This window comes from Xiphophorus hellerii, chromosome 14, assembly GCF_003331165.1.
Source record: "Xiphophorus hellerii strain 12219 chromosome 14, Xiphophorus_hellerii-4.1, whole genome shotgun sequence".
Classification (NCBI taxonomy): Eukaryota; Metazoa; Chordata; class Actinopteri; order Cyprinodontiformes; family Poeciliidae; genus Xiphophorus; species Xiphophorus hellerii.
Window position 1 is genome coordinate 29158221 of NC_045685.1, and position 11885 is coordinate 29170105.

The window sequence follows — 11885 nt, forward strand, 5'->3', positions numbered from 1 at the left end:
GATCACACAGATACGGTTGTAAGAATTATCAGAGGCACTGTTGCAAATTAAATACAGTTTATTGGATTCACAAGTTCCTTTGGACAAAGATAGTCAGTTTATTTTATTATACAAAAATGACCACATTAAAAGTAAAAGTCTATGCTGGCCCTGGAAACCTCAAGTTAAGAGACATAGTTAAAACCCAATTAAATAAAGTTAGACTGTTTGGGGGAGGAATAATAATAAAGAAAACACAAATACAACTAAATGCACCAAATGTTCCCCAACAAAAACACAGTCACACAAAAAGCCCTGGTGAAACAGCAAAGGAAAGAAAAACTCCCCTTCTACTAGTCTCCTCAATCTGAATAATAGCCTGGGACCCAGAGACAGCATAGGTCCTTTTTTATTATTTAAAAATAATTATAATTAATTAATAATTAATATTATTTAAAAAGACAATAAAAACTCCCCTTCCTTCAACAAAACTAGCAAAAAGAAAACACTTTAATAAATAATAACTATCCCCAAAAAAGAAAGAAATTCTAAACTAAAACAAAAACTGAAACAGAAACAGGCCAACCTGCACAAAGATATCAAATTAGACAAGAACCTTAAGTAGTCAGATAATTATGAGAAACTGTCTTTACCTTCTTTAAACCAGTCAGTGGTGCTCTGTACGTCACTCGCTCTAGAAGTTTCTCTCCTACAATAATCAAGTGGAGGAATCAGAAATAATTCTAAACTCACCTGATGCTCAATGCACTAAACTTCTGGGACAAGATGCCCCGGCTACATTTGAATTAAACAACTTTATGAAATATGCTACAGTTGAAGTCTGTTGGAACCAGCTGCTCATTGTCATAACAGAACAAATATATAAAATTAAAGAGGAATATGGATTATTGAATACAAAATGATTTTTTTATGCAAAACATTTCTATTAGTGAAGTTATGCAGAAATATGCAGATGATAAATGAAGAAGTTTAGGAGTCAAAGATCTGAATGTTTCATCACTAAACCCAAATACCAGCAGCTCCACATCTAGAAACGGACCTGGTTCCTCACAACTCACTGCATCATTTCTGAGAACCTACCAGTCCATTGAACATCACCGGCACCATGAGGCAACAGGAAATGGAGCAGAACCCAGTGACCCGTCCATAACTGTCATCACTCAGGCTGAAAACAACCTTCCAGCTTCTGTAGATCTACTGTAGATCTACAGTAGATCTACAGTAGATCTACAGTAGATCTACAGTAGATCTACAGTAGATCTACAGTAGATCTACAGTAGATCTACTGTAGATCTACTGTAGATCTACTGTAGATCTACTGTCTGCTGTTGCTGCTCTTCACTCCAGAACCAGAACCTGCTGATGCAGGAAGGTCAGTGCTGCAGGTCAAAGGTCACCACACCATGATCTCCAGGTTATCCAGGCACATCAACAGTGAACCAAGATGACCAGGTTTCACCCTACCACAGGAAGTTAGTCTCCTCACTTCCTGTGGACGGCATCAATACACAGCTGCAGCGTATCGATGCTCCATCAGTCTGCAGTCTGATGGTGAAAACTAGAAACATGCAGAGGAGAAAACTGCTGCTGAATTTATTTATAATAAATCAGACAAACTCCAGACTATAAAAGTTTTTATTGAGATCAGATGATGGAACCATCCTGACACCAGAGGTTCTGCTTTTGGTTCTGGAGACACAAACAAACCAACTGAACTGGATTAATGACAAGAAACTGATAGAAATAATTGATCATTTATTAACTGAAACAAACTGACAGTAGATCCTGTTCACTGATAAAAACATCAGTTAATAGTTTAATGTTATAAATGGAAGATTTAAAGTCAACTTTAAACTTTCTAAATAGTTTATATTAAATTTACATCAGTGATGAAGAAACTGATTCAAGTGAAGAAGAATAAAAAAAAACAGTTTAAATCTGAACATAAATCACTGATAAACCATCAGCCAATCAGCTTTAACCAATCAGCTCCAGCCAATCAGCTGCACTCGTTCCCTTTGATCAGGAAGAAAGTTCCCACAGCGACTCCCAGCAGGCCGATGGTCAGACCGACTCCACAGAAGATGGCCGGACCGGGACCGGACTGAGAATTGTTCATCTCCACATCTGGAGACACAGAGAGACAAGAAACATCTGGATGTTTAGTTTAATCAGGATTAATCAGGTTTATCATTAAATTAAAGGTTCCTGTTGATGCTTCTGGTCTAGTCAAAGTCTCCTCACCCCAGGTTCTGGTCTGTGGTTCTTTCAGAGCCAGATGCTTCACTGTGCAGCTGTAGATGTCTCCAATCTGAGGGACGAAGTCCAGCCTGGAGATCTGGGTGAAGGTCAAGTCCTTACTGGGAAAGGGAATATTGATGCTGGTTCCTTCAGTCACTTTCTGACCGTTTCTGGTCCAGGACACGTTGACCGGAGCCGGATAGAAACCAGAGACGTGACAGACCAGGATGTTCTTCTCTCCCAGCTCCACATCGTCTCTGGGGTAAATCACCAGGCCGGAGGGGGCATCTGGGGAGAAACCAGGAGGGTAACTGGAGGAACAGGACCAGATGGAGAAACAGGACCAGATGGAGAAACTGGTCCATGATGGTTCAGAGCAGGACGTCTGATGGTGGACCAGTCAAAGTCTACAATGTTCACAGGACCAGAACAAGAACTGATGACCTGCTCTAATGTAGATCAGTAAATGATAAACTATGGAGGAGGGAACAGATCCAAAGTGAACCCAGTGGTTCTGGTCCAGTTGGCAGCAGAACTCATCTAAAGGTCCATATTTAATTATTCTAAACTGAATAAAAATCAGAGTCTAGAACATGTATGCCTTTAGGACAGGTTCTAGAAAAGTCCATCTCTGATCATCCAGTCAGTCATCAGGTTAGATCTGTGGTTCAGGAATAGACTGACTCTAGAAACGTCACATTCTAGTTCATGTCTAGTTTTCACCTGTGTGGATTTTCTAGAATAGATTCTCTAGTTGATCCTCAAAGCTTCAGGATCTATAGAACTGTGTGAACAAGCAGCTTCTCCAGCAAAGACCTTCTGTCTCTTCCTGTTGTCCATGTCTGTCTGTCCTCTGGACGTCTGTCCAGTCAGCAGGTTTTGTCCCAGTGAAGCTGAGAGTTTGTTCATTTATTCTGATTATTGTTGTTTCTGTCTAAAGAGAGCAGCAGCTTGATCTCCATCATTCAGTCAGAGCCTCACGATCCACATGATGATTTATTACAATAACTTATTGTCATAAATCATCTCTGATCCCAGATAAACTATTGACCAGATTTCTGATCCTGTTTCTGATTCTCACTGCTGTGAAAAACTCCACAATATGGATTTACCAGCAGATCAATAATCAATAATAATGTAATAAAACCTGTTGGCTTCAAAATGATGAGAATTTATTAGTGATGATCAGTTTATTACAGATTAATAATTACTGGATTTACAGGAGGTTCTGGTTCATTTTTCACTCTGAAGTTCATCTTATGGATTTATTTACATTCATTTCACTTAATTCATTTGGTTTAGTGATGACAGATGACATTCATGTAATTAGATATAGAAAATATCTAATTAAAGTTAGATATTTTTAACTTAAATGAACTTTTTAAAACTTGAAACAGTTAAATTTAACATCATGTTTCTATCCTGACTGAAGTCATGATGAAGATTCACCAGAGACTTTGACTATAACAGGAGGAGAAAACAAAAGTGTTCATAGTTTTAGTTTAAAAACTAAAACTGGTCATAGTTTTAGTTTAACTCTGGTTTTCACATTTATAAAGTTTTGTTGTTCTTTACTAAAAATTATTAATACTTGAAGGTGAAATCATTCACACATTGAAACCATAAACTTTATTTCTGTCCTTCCAGTTAAAACAGACATTTTAAGGTGTCAGCAGTTTAACCTTTGACCTCTGGCTGCTCAGCCTGTTTCTATTTGTAGTAAATAGTTTTAGCTCCATCTCTCCTCTGGGTTCTCATTGTTTAGTTTTAATCTGGATTAAATCTGTTTCTGCTGCTCACTCACTATTGGCTGATTACCCAGCTGCTGCCCTCTGATTGGTCAGGGGGCGGGGCTAACCAGCAGCAGGTCTGTTAGAGATTAGAAATAAACTGATGGAAAAGTTTCCAGAGGAACTGGATCAGAACTGGATCAGAACCGGATCCAGACCTTCAGTACGACCTGCTTGGTTTTTCTCTATTATGGGATGTTCCCAGTAACCATCATCGTCTTTACTGGGAGTTTAGGACAGTTATTGTTTATTAATTATGTAAAGATGAAAACGATAAATTTCTGTTTTATTTCTAATTAATCTAATATTATAACTCTACCTCTGACTGAATCTCTGTGGGAATATTTTAGTTATTTAGTTTCTTTTGGTTTCTGGTTTATATTTTAAATTTCTTAATTTTACAAACTTATTGATAGTCAGATGGAATAAAGTTAATTAAATGAAGAGTTTTACTTATATTAATTATTTTATAAATCAGATGAAGACTGAGATATTAATATTAAATGATTAAATAAAATGTGTAATAGAACTGAAATATATAAAATCAGATTATAATATCTGATTTTATATATTAATAAAACTCTGTGTGTTATTAATAGTTAATAAACAGTTAATAGTTATAATATTTGTTTAATATAAACTGTAATAAACTGAAGCATCTTTAATTAACATCATATCTCAGATTTGAGACATTATGATTTTTCCTCACAGACTGGATTTAATTTATTAAACTATTATGATTTATTAATAATAAACAGTTTATTACAAAATAATCAGCTGATCAATAATAATAATAAATCAGTTTAAATGATTATTGTTCTTTACCTTTTTCCACTGGAATGTCCTTCATGCCAATACGACTGTTCTTCAGGTTTGATCTGCAGATCTGTTGTTCACCCACAGCAAATTCATAAACTCCTTCCCTGTAGCTCGTATGAACAACAAAAGGAGGTTGAGGTTCGACTCCTTTTCCCTTCTTGAAGTCGGCGTACCAAACCTCTTCTCCATCCAGAGTGTACATGTCCTCTCCATCAGAGTCTGAACATCCAACGATACTAAGGTCCTCATGTAGAACTAGAAACACAGAGAGAAACTGATGAAGAACCTGCAGCAGAACCTCCAGAACCCAGTGGGTCCATCAGAACCAGTTTGGACCCGGTCAGAACCAGTGTAACTCACCATCAGCAGAGACCCAGAGGACCCCACAGAGGAAGAGGAGCAGCTTCATCATCATCTTCATCATCTGTCAGCTTCAGAGACTCTGAGAGAAACTGAAGCTGCTGCTGAACCAAACGCTGGCAGCAGCCAATCAGAGGGCAGGAGGGCTGTGACGTCATCAGGAGCTAGGCAGAGGAAGGCTGGAGCTCTGAGCTGCTGGAGACCAGGAACTGGTTCTGGAGGAAACCAGTAGAACCAGCAGAACCAGCTGATGGGTCTTTATTTGTAAACTTTGTTCATTTATTCATTTTTAAATCTATTAAATCCTGTCCAGACCTGCTGGTTCTGATCCGGTTCTGATCCAGTTCTGAACAGAGTTGGGTTGTTCTGTCAGTAGGTCCAGTTGTTCCAGTAAATGAGTTTTTATTGAGTTTCTCTGTAGAACCAGAACCGGTCCACTGGACCAGCAGAGACCTGGTACTGGAACAGAACCAGAACAGAACCTGGGTTAGAAAGTTACTGCAGACAGAAAGAGGAGAGAAAGAACCAGAACCAGAACCAGAACCAGTTTCTCTCTCTGATCTTCAGCTTCAGTCTTTTCTACCCGGTAACCAGTGATGCAGAGGTCATGTGACTCTGCTCTGGTTTTTACTGCAGTTCCCATCAGAACCAGTTAGTTCCTCTGACTGGGAGAGAGAGAGAGACATGGCTTCATCACTGCTCTGCTGGCTGCTGATCATCATCACCATCAACGCTGCAGGTAGGATCAATAACTGATAATCACTGTTAATATGATCAATAACTGATAATCACTGTTAATATGATCAATACTCTGCTAGTAACTGATAATCACTGATCAATAATTATTATATGGATCAATAGTCAGGGTTTAAACTGCATCAGTCTGTACAGCAATAAGGATCAATAATCTGATCAATACTGATCAATACTTTAACCTTTTATCAATCTGTAAATCTGGTTGGATCAATAATCTGATCTCTGATCAATACTATAACTAATATCTGGATCAATAGTATTTTAATCTGGATCAATTCTGCTGGAGAATCAATGATTAATAACTGATAAACTGATCAATATTCTGATTAATTATTAATCATTAATATACTAATCATTACTTCAGTCCATTCAAATGTATTAATTGATAATTAATCTGATCAAATGAACACATGATAGGATCAATAACTGGTAATAAATCAATACTGAGGTTCTGTTCTGGTTCCAGATGGATTCATGGAATTTCGAGTGGTTCGTTGTGTTTTTAACTCCACTGATCTGAACGACATTCAGTTCATCGACTCCTACTGTTACAACAAGAAGGAATGGGCCAGGTTTGACAGCAACCTGGGAAAATATGTTGGATACACGGAGTACGGAGTGAAGAACGCAGAACGATGGAACAAAGATCCTTCAGAGATATCAGCAATGAAAGCTCAGAAGGAAGCCTACTGTCTAAACAACGTTGATGTCTGGTACCAGACCAAACTGACTAAATCAGGTGAGTTGATTTGATCATTTCCTGATTGATCCTCTGATCAATTCTGACTGATGATCATTAAACTGGATCTATCAGTTTATTTATTATTGATTAGATAAAACAATAAACTCTGATGTCATCAAATGATCAATATTGATCTGATCAGCTGATCAATACAGATCCAATCACTGCTGATCAACTTATTAATAAACTATTTACTACTGTAATTAATCAATATTAAACATTTTACAGTAATAAATTCATCATCAATATTAAATGAATAGAAATATTAATAATAAACATTTTATTTATATCTGGAAACAACAAAGAAAAAGAAAATAATTTTTCTGTTAATTCATAAATATAAACTATAGAAATTAAATACCAGAAGTTCCATCTAGTTCTAGATGGACTCAGTCTATAACATCCAGATCTATCTGTATTATTATTATTGATGATCTGTGATTTATCTACAATAATAACTTTATTTAATCTGAACTCTGGTCTGTTTATAATTATAATTATTTAATAATTATAATTATTGTTTGGATCTAAACTTTTATTTCCCTCCAGTTCTCCCAGCAGCTTCTGTTCTGGTTAAACTGGTTTTATCATCAATAATCAATGATAATATTGATATAATAACAGAAATAATTCCTGTTACATCCAGGGATCAGTTATGGATTCCTGATCAGACCTCAATAATGAACCAATAACCTGTTATTGATCTCCCAGTGGCTCCCACCGTCAGACTGTACTCCACTACGCCCCCTGCTGGCCACCACCCCTCCATGCTGGTCTGCAGAGTTTATGATTTCTATCCTAAAACCATCAAAGTTCAGTGGCTGAGAGACGGACAGGAAGTGACATCAGACGTCACCACCACTGACGAGATGGAGGACGGAGACTGGTACTACCAGGTCCACTCCCAGCTGGAGTACACGCCCAGGTGGGTCACAATCAGAACCAGAACCAGAACCAAAACTAAAACCTCTGAGACAACTGGGACCAGAACCTCTGAAGTCTGACCCAGTTTCCTGCTGGTTCTGACCCGGTTCTTTTGGTTCTGACCCGGTTCTGTTCGTGTCTCCAGGTCTGCAGAGCGGATCTCCTGCAGGGTGGAACATGTCAGCCTGAAGGAACCTCTGATCACCGACTGGGGTAAGAAGGACTAGAGAGACCTGGAGACGGAACAGCTGAGATAACAAGTCCTGACATGTTGCTACCTTCCTCCATGTCCTCCTCTTCCTCTTCCTCTCCCTCCTCCTCTTCCTCTCCCTCCTCTTCCTCTCCCTCCTCTTCCTCCCCCTCCTCCTCCTCTTCCTCTCCCTGCTCCTCCTCTTCCTCTCCCTCCTCTTCCTCTTCCTCCTCTCCCTCCCCCTCCTCTTCCTCTTCCTCCTCTCCCTCCTCTTCCTCCTCTTCCTCTCTGTCCTCTTCCTCTCCTCCTCCTCCTCCTCTTCCTCTCCCTCCCCCTCCTCTTCCTCTCCCTCCCCCTCTCCTTCCTCCCTCCTCTTCCTCTCCTCTTCCTCTCCCTCTCCCTCCTCTTCCTCTCCTCCTCTTCCTCTCCCCTTCCTCTCCCTCCCCCTCCTCTCCCTTCCCCTCCTCCCCCTCCTCTTCCTCCCCCTCCTCTTCCTCTCCCTCCCCCTCCTCCCCTCCTCTTCCTCCCCTTCCTCTTCCTCCCCCTCCTCTTCCTCCCCTTCCTCTTCCTCCCCCTCCTCCTCCTCTTCCTCTCCCTGCTCCTCCTCTTCCTCTTCCTCCTCTCCCTCCCCCTCCTCTTCCTCTCCCTCCTCTTCCTCCTCTTCCTCTCTGTCCTCTTCCTCTCCTCCTCCTCCTCTTCCTCTCCCTCCCCCTCCTCTTCCTCTCCCTCCCCCTCCTCTTCCTCTCCGTCTCCTTCCTCCCTCCTCTTCCTCTCCTCTTCCTCTCCCTCTCCCTCCTCTTCCTCTCCTCCTCTTCCTCTCCCCTTCCCCTCCTCTCCCTCCCCCTCTCCCCCTTCCTCTTCCTCTCCCTCCTCTTCCTCCCCCTCCGCTTCCTCCCCTTCCTCTTCCTCCCCCTCCTCTCCTCCCCCTCCTCTTCCTCTCCCCTCCTCTTCCTCTCCCTCCCCCTCCTCCCCCTCCTCTTCCTCCCCTTCCTCTTCCTCCCTTCCTCTTCCTCCCCTTCCTCTTCCTCCTCCCTCCTCTTCCCTCCCCCTCCTCTTCCTCTCCCTCCCCCTCCTCTCCCTCCCCCCTCCTCCCCCTCCTCTTCCTCCCTTCCTCTTCCTCTTCCTCCTCTCCCTCCCCCTCCTCTTCCTCTCCCTCCTCTTCCTCCTCTTCCTCTCTGTCCTCTTCCTCTCCTCCTCCTCCCCCTCCTCTTCCTCCCCCTCCTCTTCCTCTCCCTCCCCCTCCTCTCCCTCCCCCCCTCCTCCCCCTCCTCTTCCTCCCTTCCTCTCCCTCTCCCTCCTCTTCCTCTCCTCCTCTTCCTCTCCCCTTCCCCTCCTCTCCCTCCCCCTCCTCCCCCTCCTCTTCCTCTCCCTCCTCTTCCTCCCCCTCCTCTTCCTCCCCTTCCTCTTCCTCCCCCTCCTCTTCCTCCCCCTCCTCTTCCTCTCCCTCCTCTTCCTCTCCCTCCCCCTCCTCCCCCTCCTCTTCCTCCCCTTCCTCTTCCTCCCCTTCCTCTTCCTCCCCTTCCTCTTCCTCCCCCTCCTCTTCCTCCCCCTCCTCTTCCTCTCCCTCCCCCTCCTCTCCCTCCCCCTCCTCCCCTCCTCTTCCTCTCCCTCCTCTTCCTCCCTCCTCTTCCTCTCTGTCCCTCCAGACCCGTCCATGCCAGAGTCAGAGAGGAACAAACTGGCCATCGGAGCTTCAGGACTGATCCTGGGTCTGATTTTGTCTCTGGCTGGATTCATCTACTACAAGAGGAAGGTCAAAGGTCAGAACCAGAACCAGGACACATTCAGAACCAGAACCTGGATAGGACCAGAACCACAACAGAACCAGTACAGAATTAATTCAGACCAGTTCAGATGTTTTTAGAGACGATTTAAAACCAGCTGCATTCATTTAATGAAAGAGGTCAAAGGTCAGAACCAGTTTAAAGCAAGTTTAGATACTTCTGGTCTTTATAGAACCAGAACACTTTAGGCCCGGTCCAAATCCTCTCCCTCCCTGTTCATGTTGGAGGTTAAAGGTCACAGTGCGTCTCTTCATCCTCCTCATCCTCCCTTCGTCCATTTTAGGTTCTATTTCCCCTTTAAGCAAAGTTTGTATTTTTACAGACTTCAGTGAATTACCCACAATTCATTGCTGGTGTTTTGATTCATGGAAATGTTTTGTTGTTTTTCCCATTTTATAGAAAATTTATATCAAATATCATGGAAACATTAGTAATAAAAAGTTTTATTTGATTAACTGAGCAGAAAAAATAATAAATAAAAATAATAATCAAACTGAGGAAAATAAAACAAAATGTCAGAAATAAAAACAAATTTCAAACATTAAATTAAGATTTTAACATGTTGGAATAAAAATTGGGCTTTTATGATTTTATTTAAATAATCTCTAAAATAAATAATTTCACATTAAAATGGAGGCCAGAGGATTAAATATTTCATAATTTAACTCTTCATCCTGTTACTAAACCAAATTATATTAAAACTTAAATATTGAATAATTTATTCTACAACATCCACTTGTACAAAAAAAGTTTTTAGAAAACTTTCTAAAAACTTTAATAAAGTCGCAATTTAAAAATGTTTATTGTCTCAAAATCTGTCAAAATGCAGGAATTGATATTTATTTTTAGTTTGTTTTGCAGAAAATCACCTGGGAAAAACTTTATATATGATTATGAAATTAATATTCCAATATTTTGTTGGAGTGGTAAAGGAAGGGGTTTGGTTTTATCATCATGATTTTTAAATAAATATTGTTTTTCTCAGACTAGAGGAGAAAAAACTGATGAATTTATTGGAACATTTTTGGTTCATAAAGTCACAAAATTCATAGTTTGTTTTAAAAATAACATTTTTGATCCATTAGTCTTTTTATTTTTATTATTTTCTATATATTATATATGTTTGTCCTGAACTTGACCTTTGTTATCATCTCCACTTTATGCTTTTATAAAACATAAAACAGTAAAAATGAGTCAAATAAACTGATAAATTAATTATTAGAACATTTTAATGTGAATTTTTTTACATCTTGAAAATATGGTAAAGTTCACAGAGATCCATCTGTGGCAAAAATAAAAATAAATCAGTTTTCAAAAGTAAATTATGAAAATAATCACGTTTCACTAAACATGATTATATAAAATTTTCTGTATTTAATAAATCAAACATTTTTCTGCAGCAAAAACTAAAAGCAGAAATAAATTTACAGAATAAAAGAATCTGATTGGTCGTTTTTAGCAGCAGGATGTTGAAACAGTGACGACCTCTGACCCCTGATGAGACTTTGACTGAGCCACTCTTCATAAGGCGCTGGGCTTTGGACCGGGCCTGAGAGCAGAAACACAAAAACAAGTTCTGGATCATTTAGAGCAGAACCTGAACAGAACCAGTAGAGAACTGGTTTAAATAAAGATCAGATCCAGTCTGACCCAGTTCTACATCCAGTACCAGTATCAGGTTCTGACCCGGTCCATTGTTTCTCTTCCAGGTCGTATTCTGGTTCCGACCAGCTGAGCTTGGATGGAGGTTCTGGTTCCGGTTCTACCTGCTTCCTGCTGAACTGGACCATCTGATCCAGAACCAGAACCAGAGGAGGTTCCAGTTCTCCATGTGGGTCGGTTCTGGTTCTGGTGGCCCGGCTGCTTCTCTTCATCTTCCTCTAATCATCTTCATCAATAATCAGATTTTAATCTTTGATGTTTGGACCTGAAATAAAATCAATAAACCATCAGAACCTCTAATGTCTTTATAAACTGGACCAGAACCAGCAGGCCCGGTTCTGATCCAGTTAAACCAGCAGTAACACTTTAACCCTGACGGTGGCACTGTGAGCGACCCAGACTGGATCAGAACCAGAACTTCTCTGGTTCTGAGATCCAGTTTGGATCTGAAGAAGAACCAGAGTTCAGACAGAACCAGGTTCTGAAGGCGGTGCTGCCCCCTGCTGGCTGAACTCTGCAGCTGCAGCATGAACTGGTGACCCGGTTCTGATGTCAGAGACCCGACCCGGTTTTATCAAAGGGTTCTGATGGTTCTGAGTCAGAACCAATGGATCCAG

At 40.8% G+C, this 11885-nt stretch overlaps 2 protein-coding genes across 2 annotated transcripts; one reads left to right on the plus strand and one right to left on the minus strand.

The window, feature by feature from the left end:
• Positions 1-1617: 1617 nt before the first annotated feature.
• Positions 1618-5398, minus strand: LOC116732270 (H-2 class II histocompatibility antigen, A-U alpha chain-like). Its single transcript, XM_032582326.1, has 4 exons — positions 5211-5398; positions 4857-5105; positions 2245-2529; positions 1618-2127 (listed from the first exon to the last, which is right to left on the minus strand). The coding sequence occupies exons 1-4, from the start codon at positions 5272-5274 to the stop codon at positions 2000-2002; spliced, it is 726 nt and encodes a 241-aa protein (XP_032438217.1). The 5' UTR covers positions 5275-5398; the 3' UTR covers positions 1618-1999.
• A 431-nt stretch (positions 5399-5829) lies between these two features.
• LOC116732268 (H-2 class II histocompatibility antigen, E-S beta chain-like) lies at positions 5830-11558 on the plus strand. Its single transcript, XM_032582324.1, has 6 exons — positions 5830-5949; positions 6433-6705; positions 7420-7633; positions 7778-7845; positions 9469-9582; positions 11316-11558. The coding sequence occupies exons 1-6, from the start codon at positions 5895-5897 to the stop codon at positions 11339-11341; spliced, it is 750 nt and encodes a 249-aa protein (XP_032438215.1). The 5' UTR covers positions 5830-5894; the 3' UTR covers positions 11342-11558.
• Positions 11559-11885: the final 327 nt, after the last annotated feature.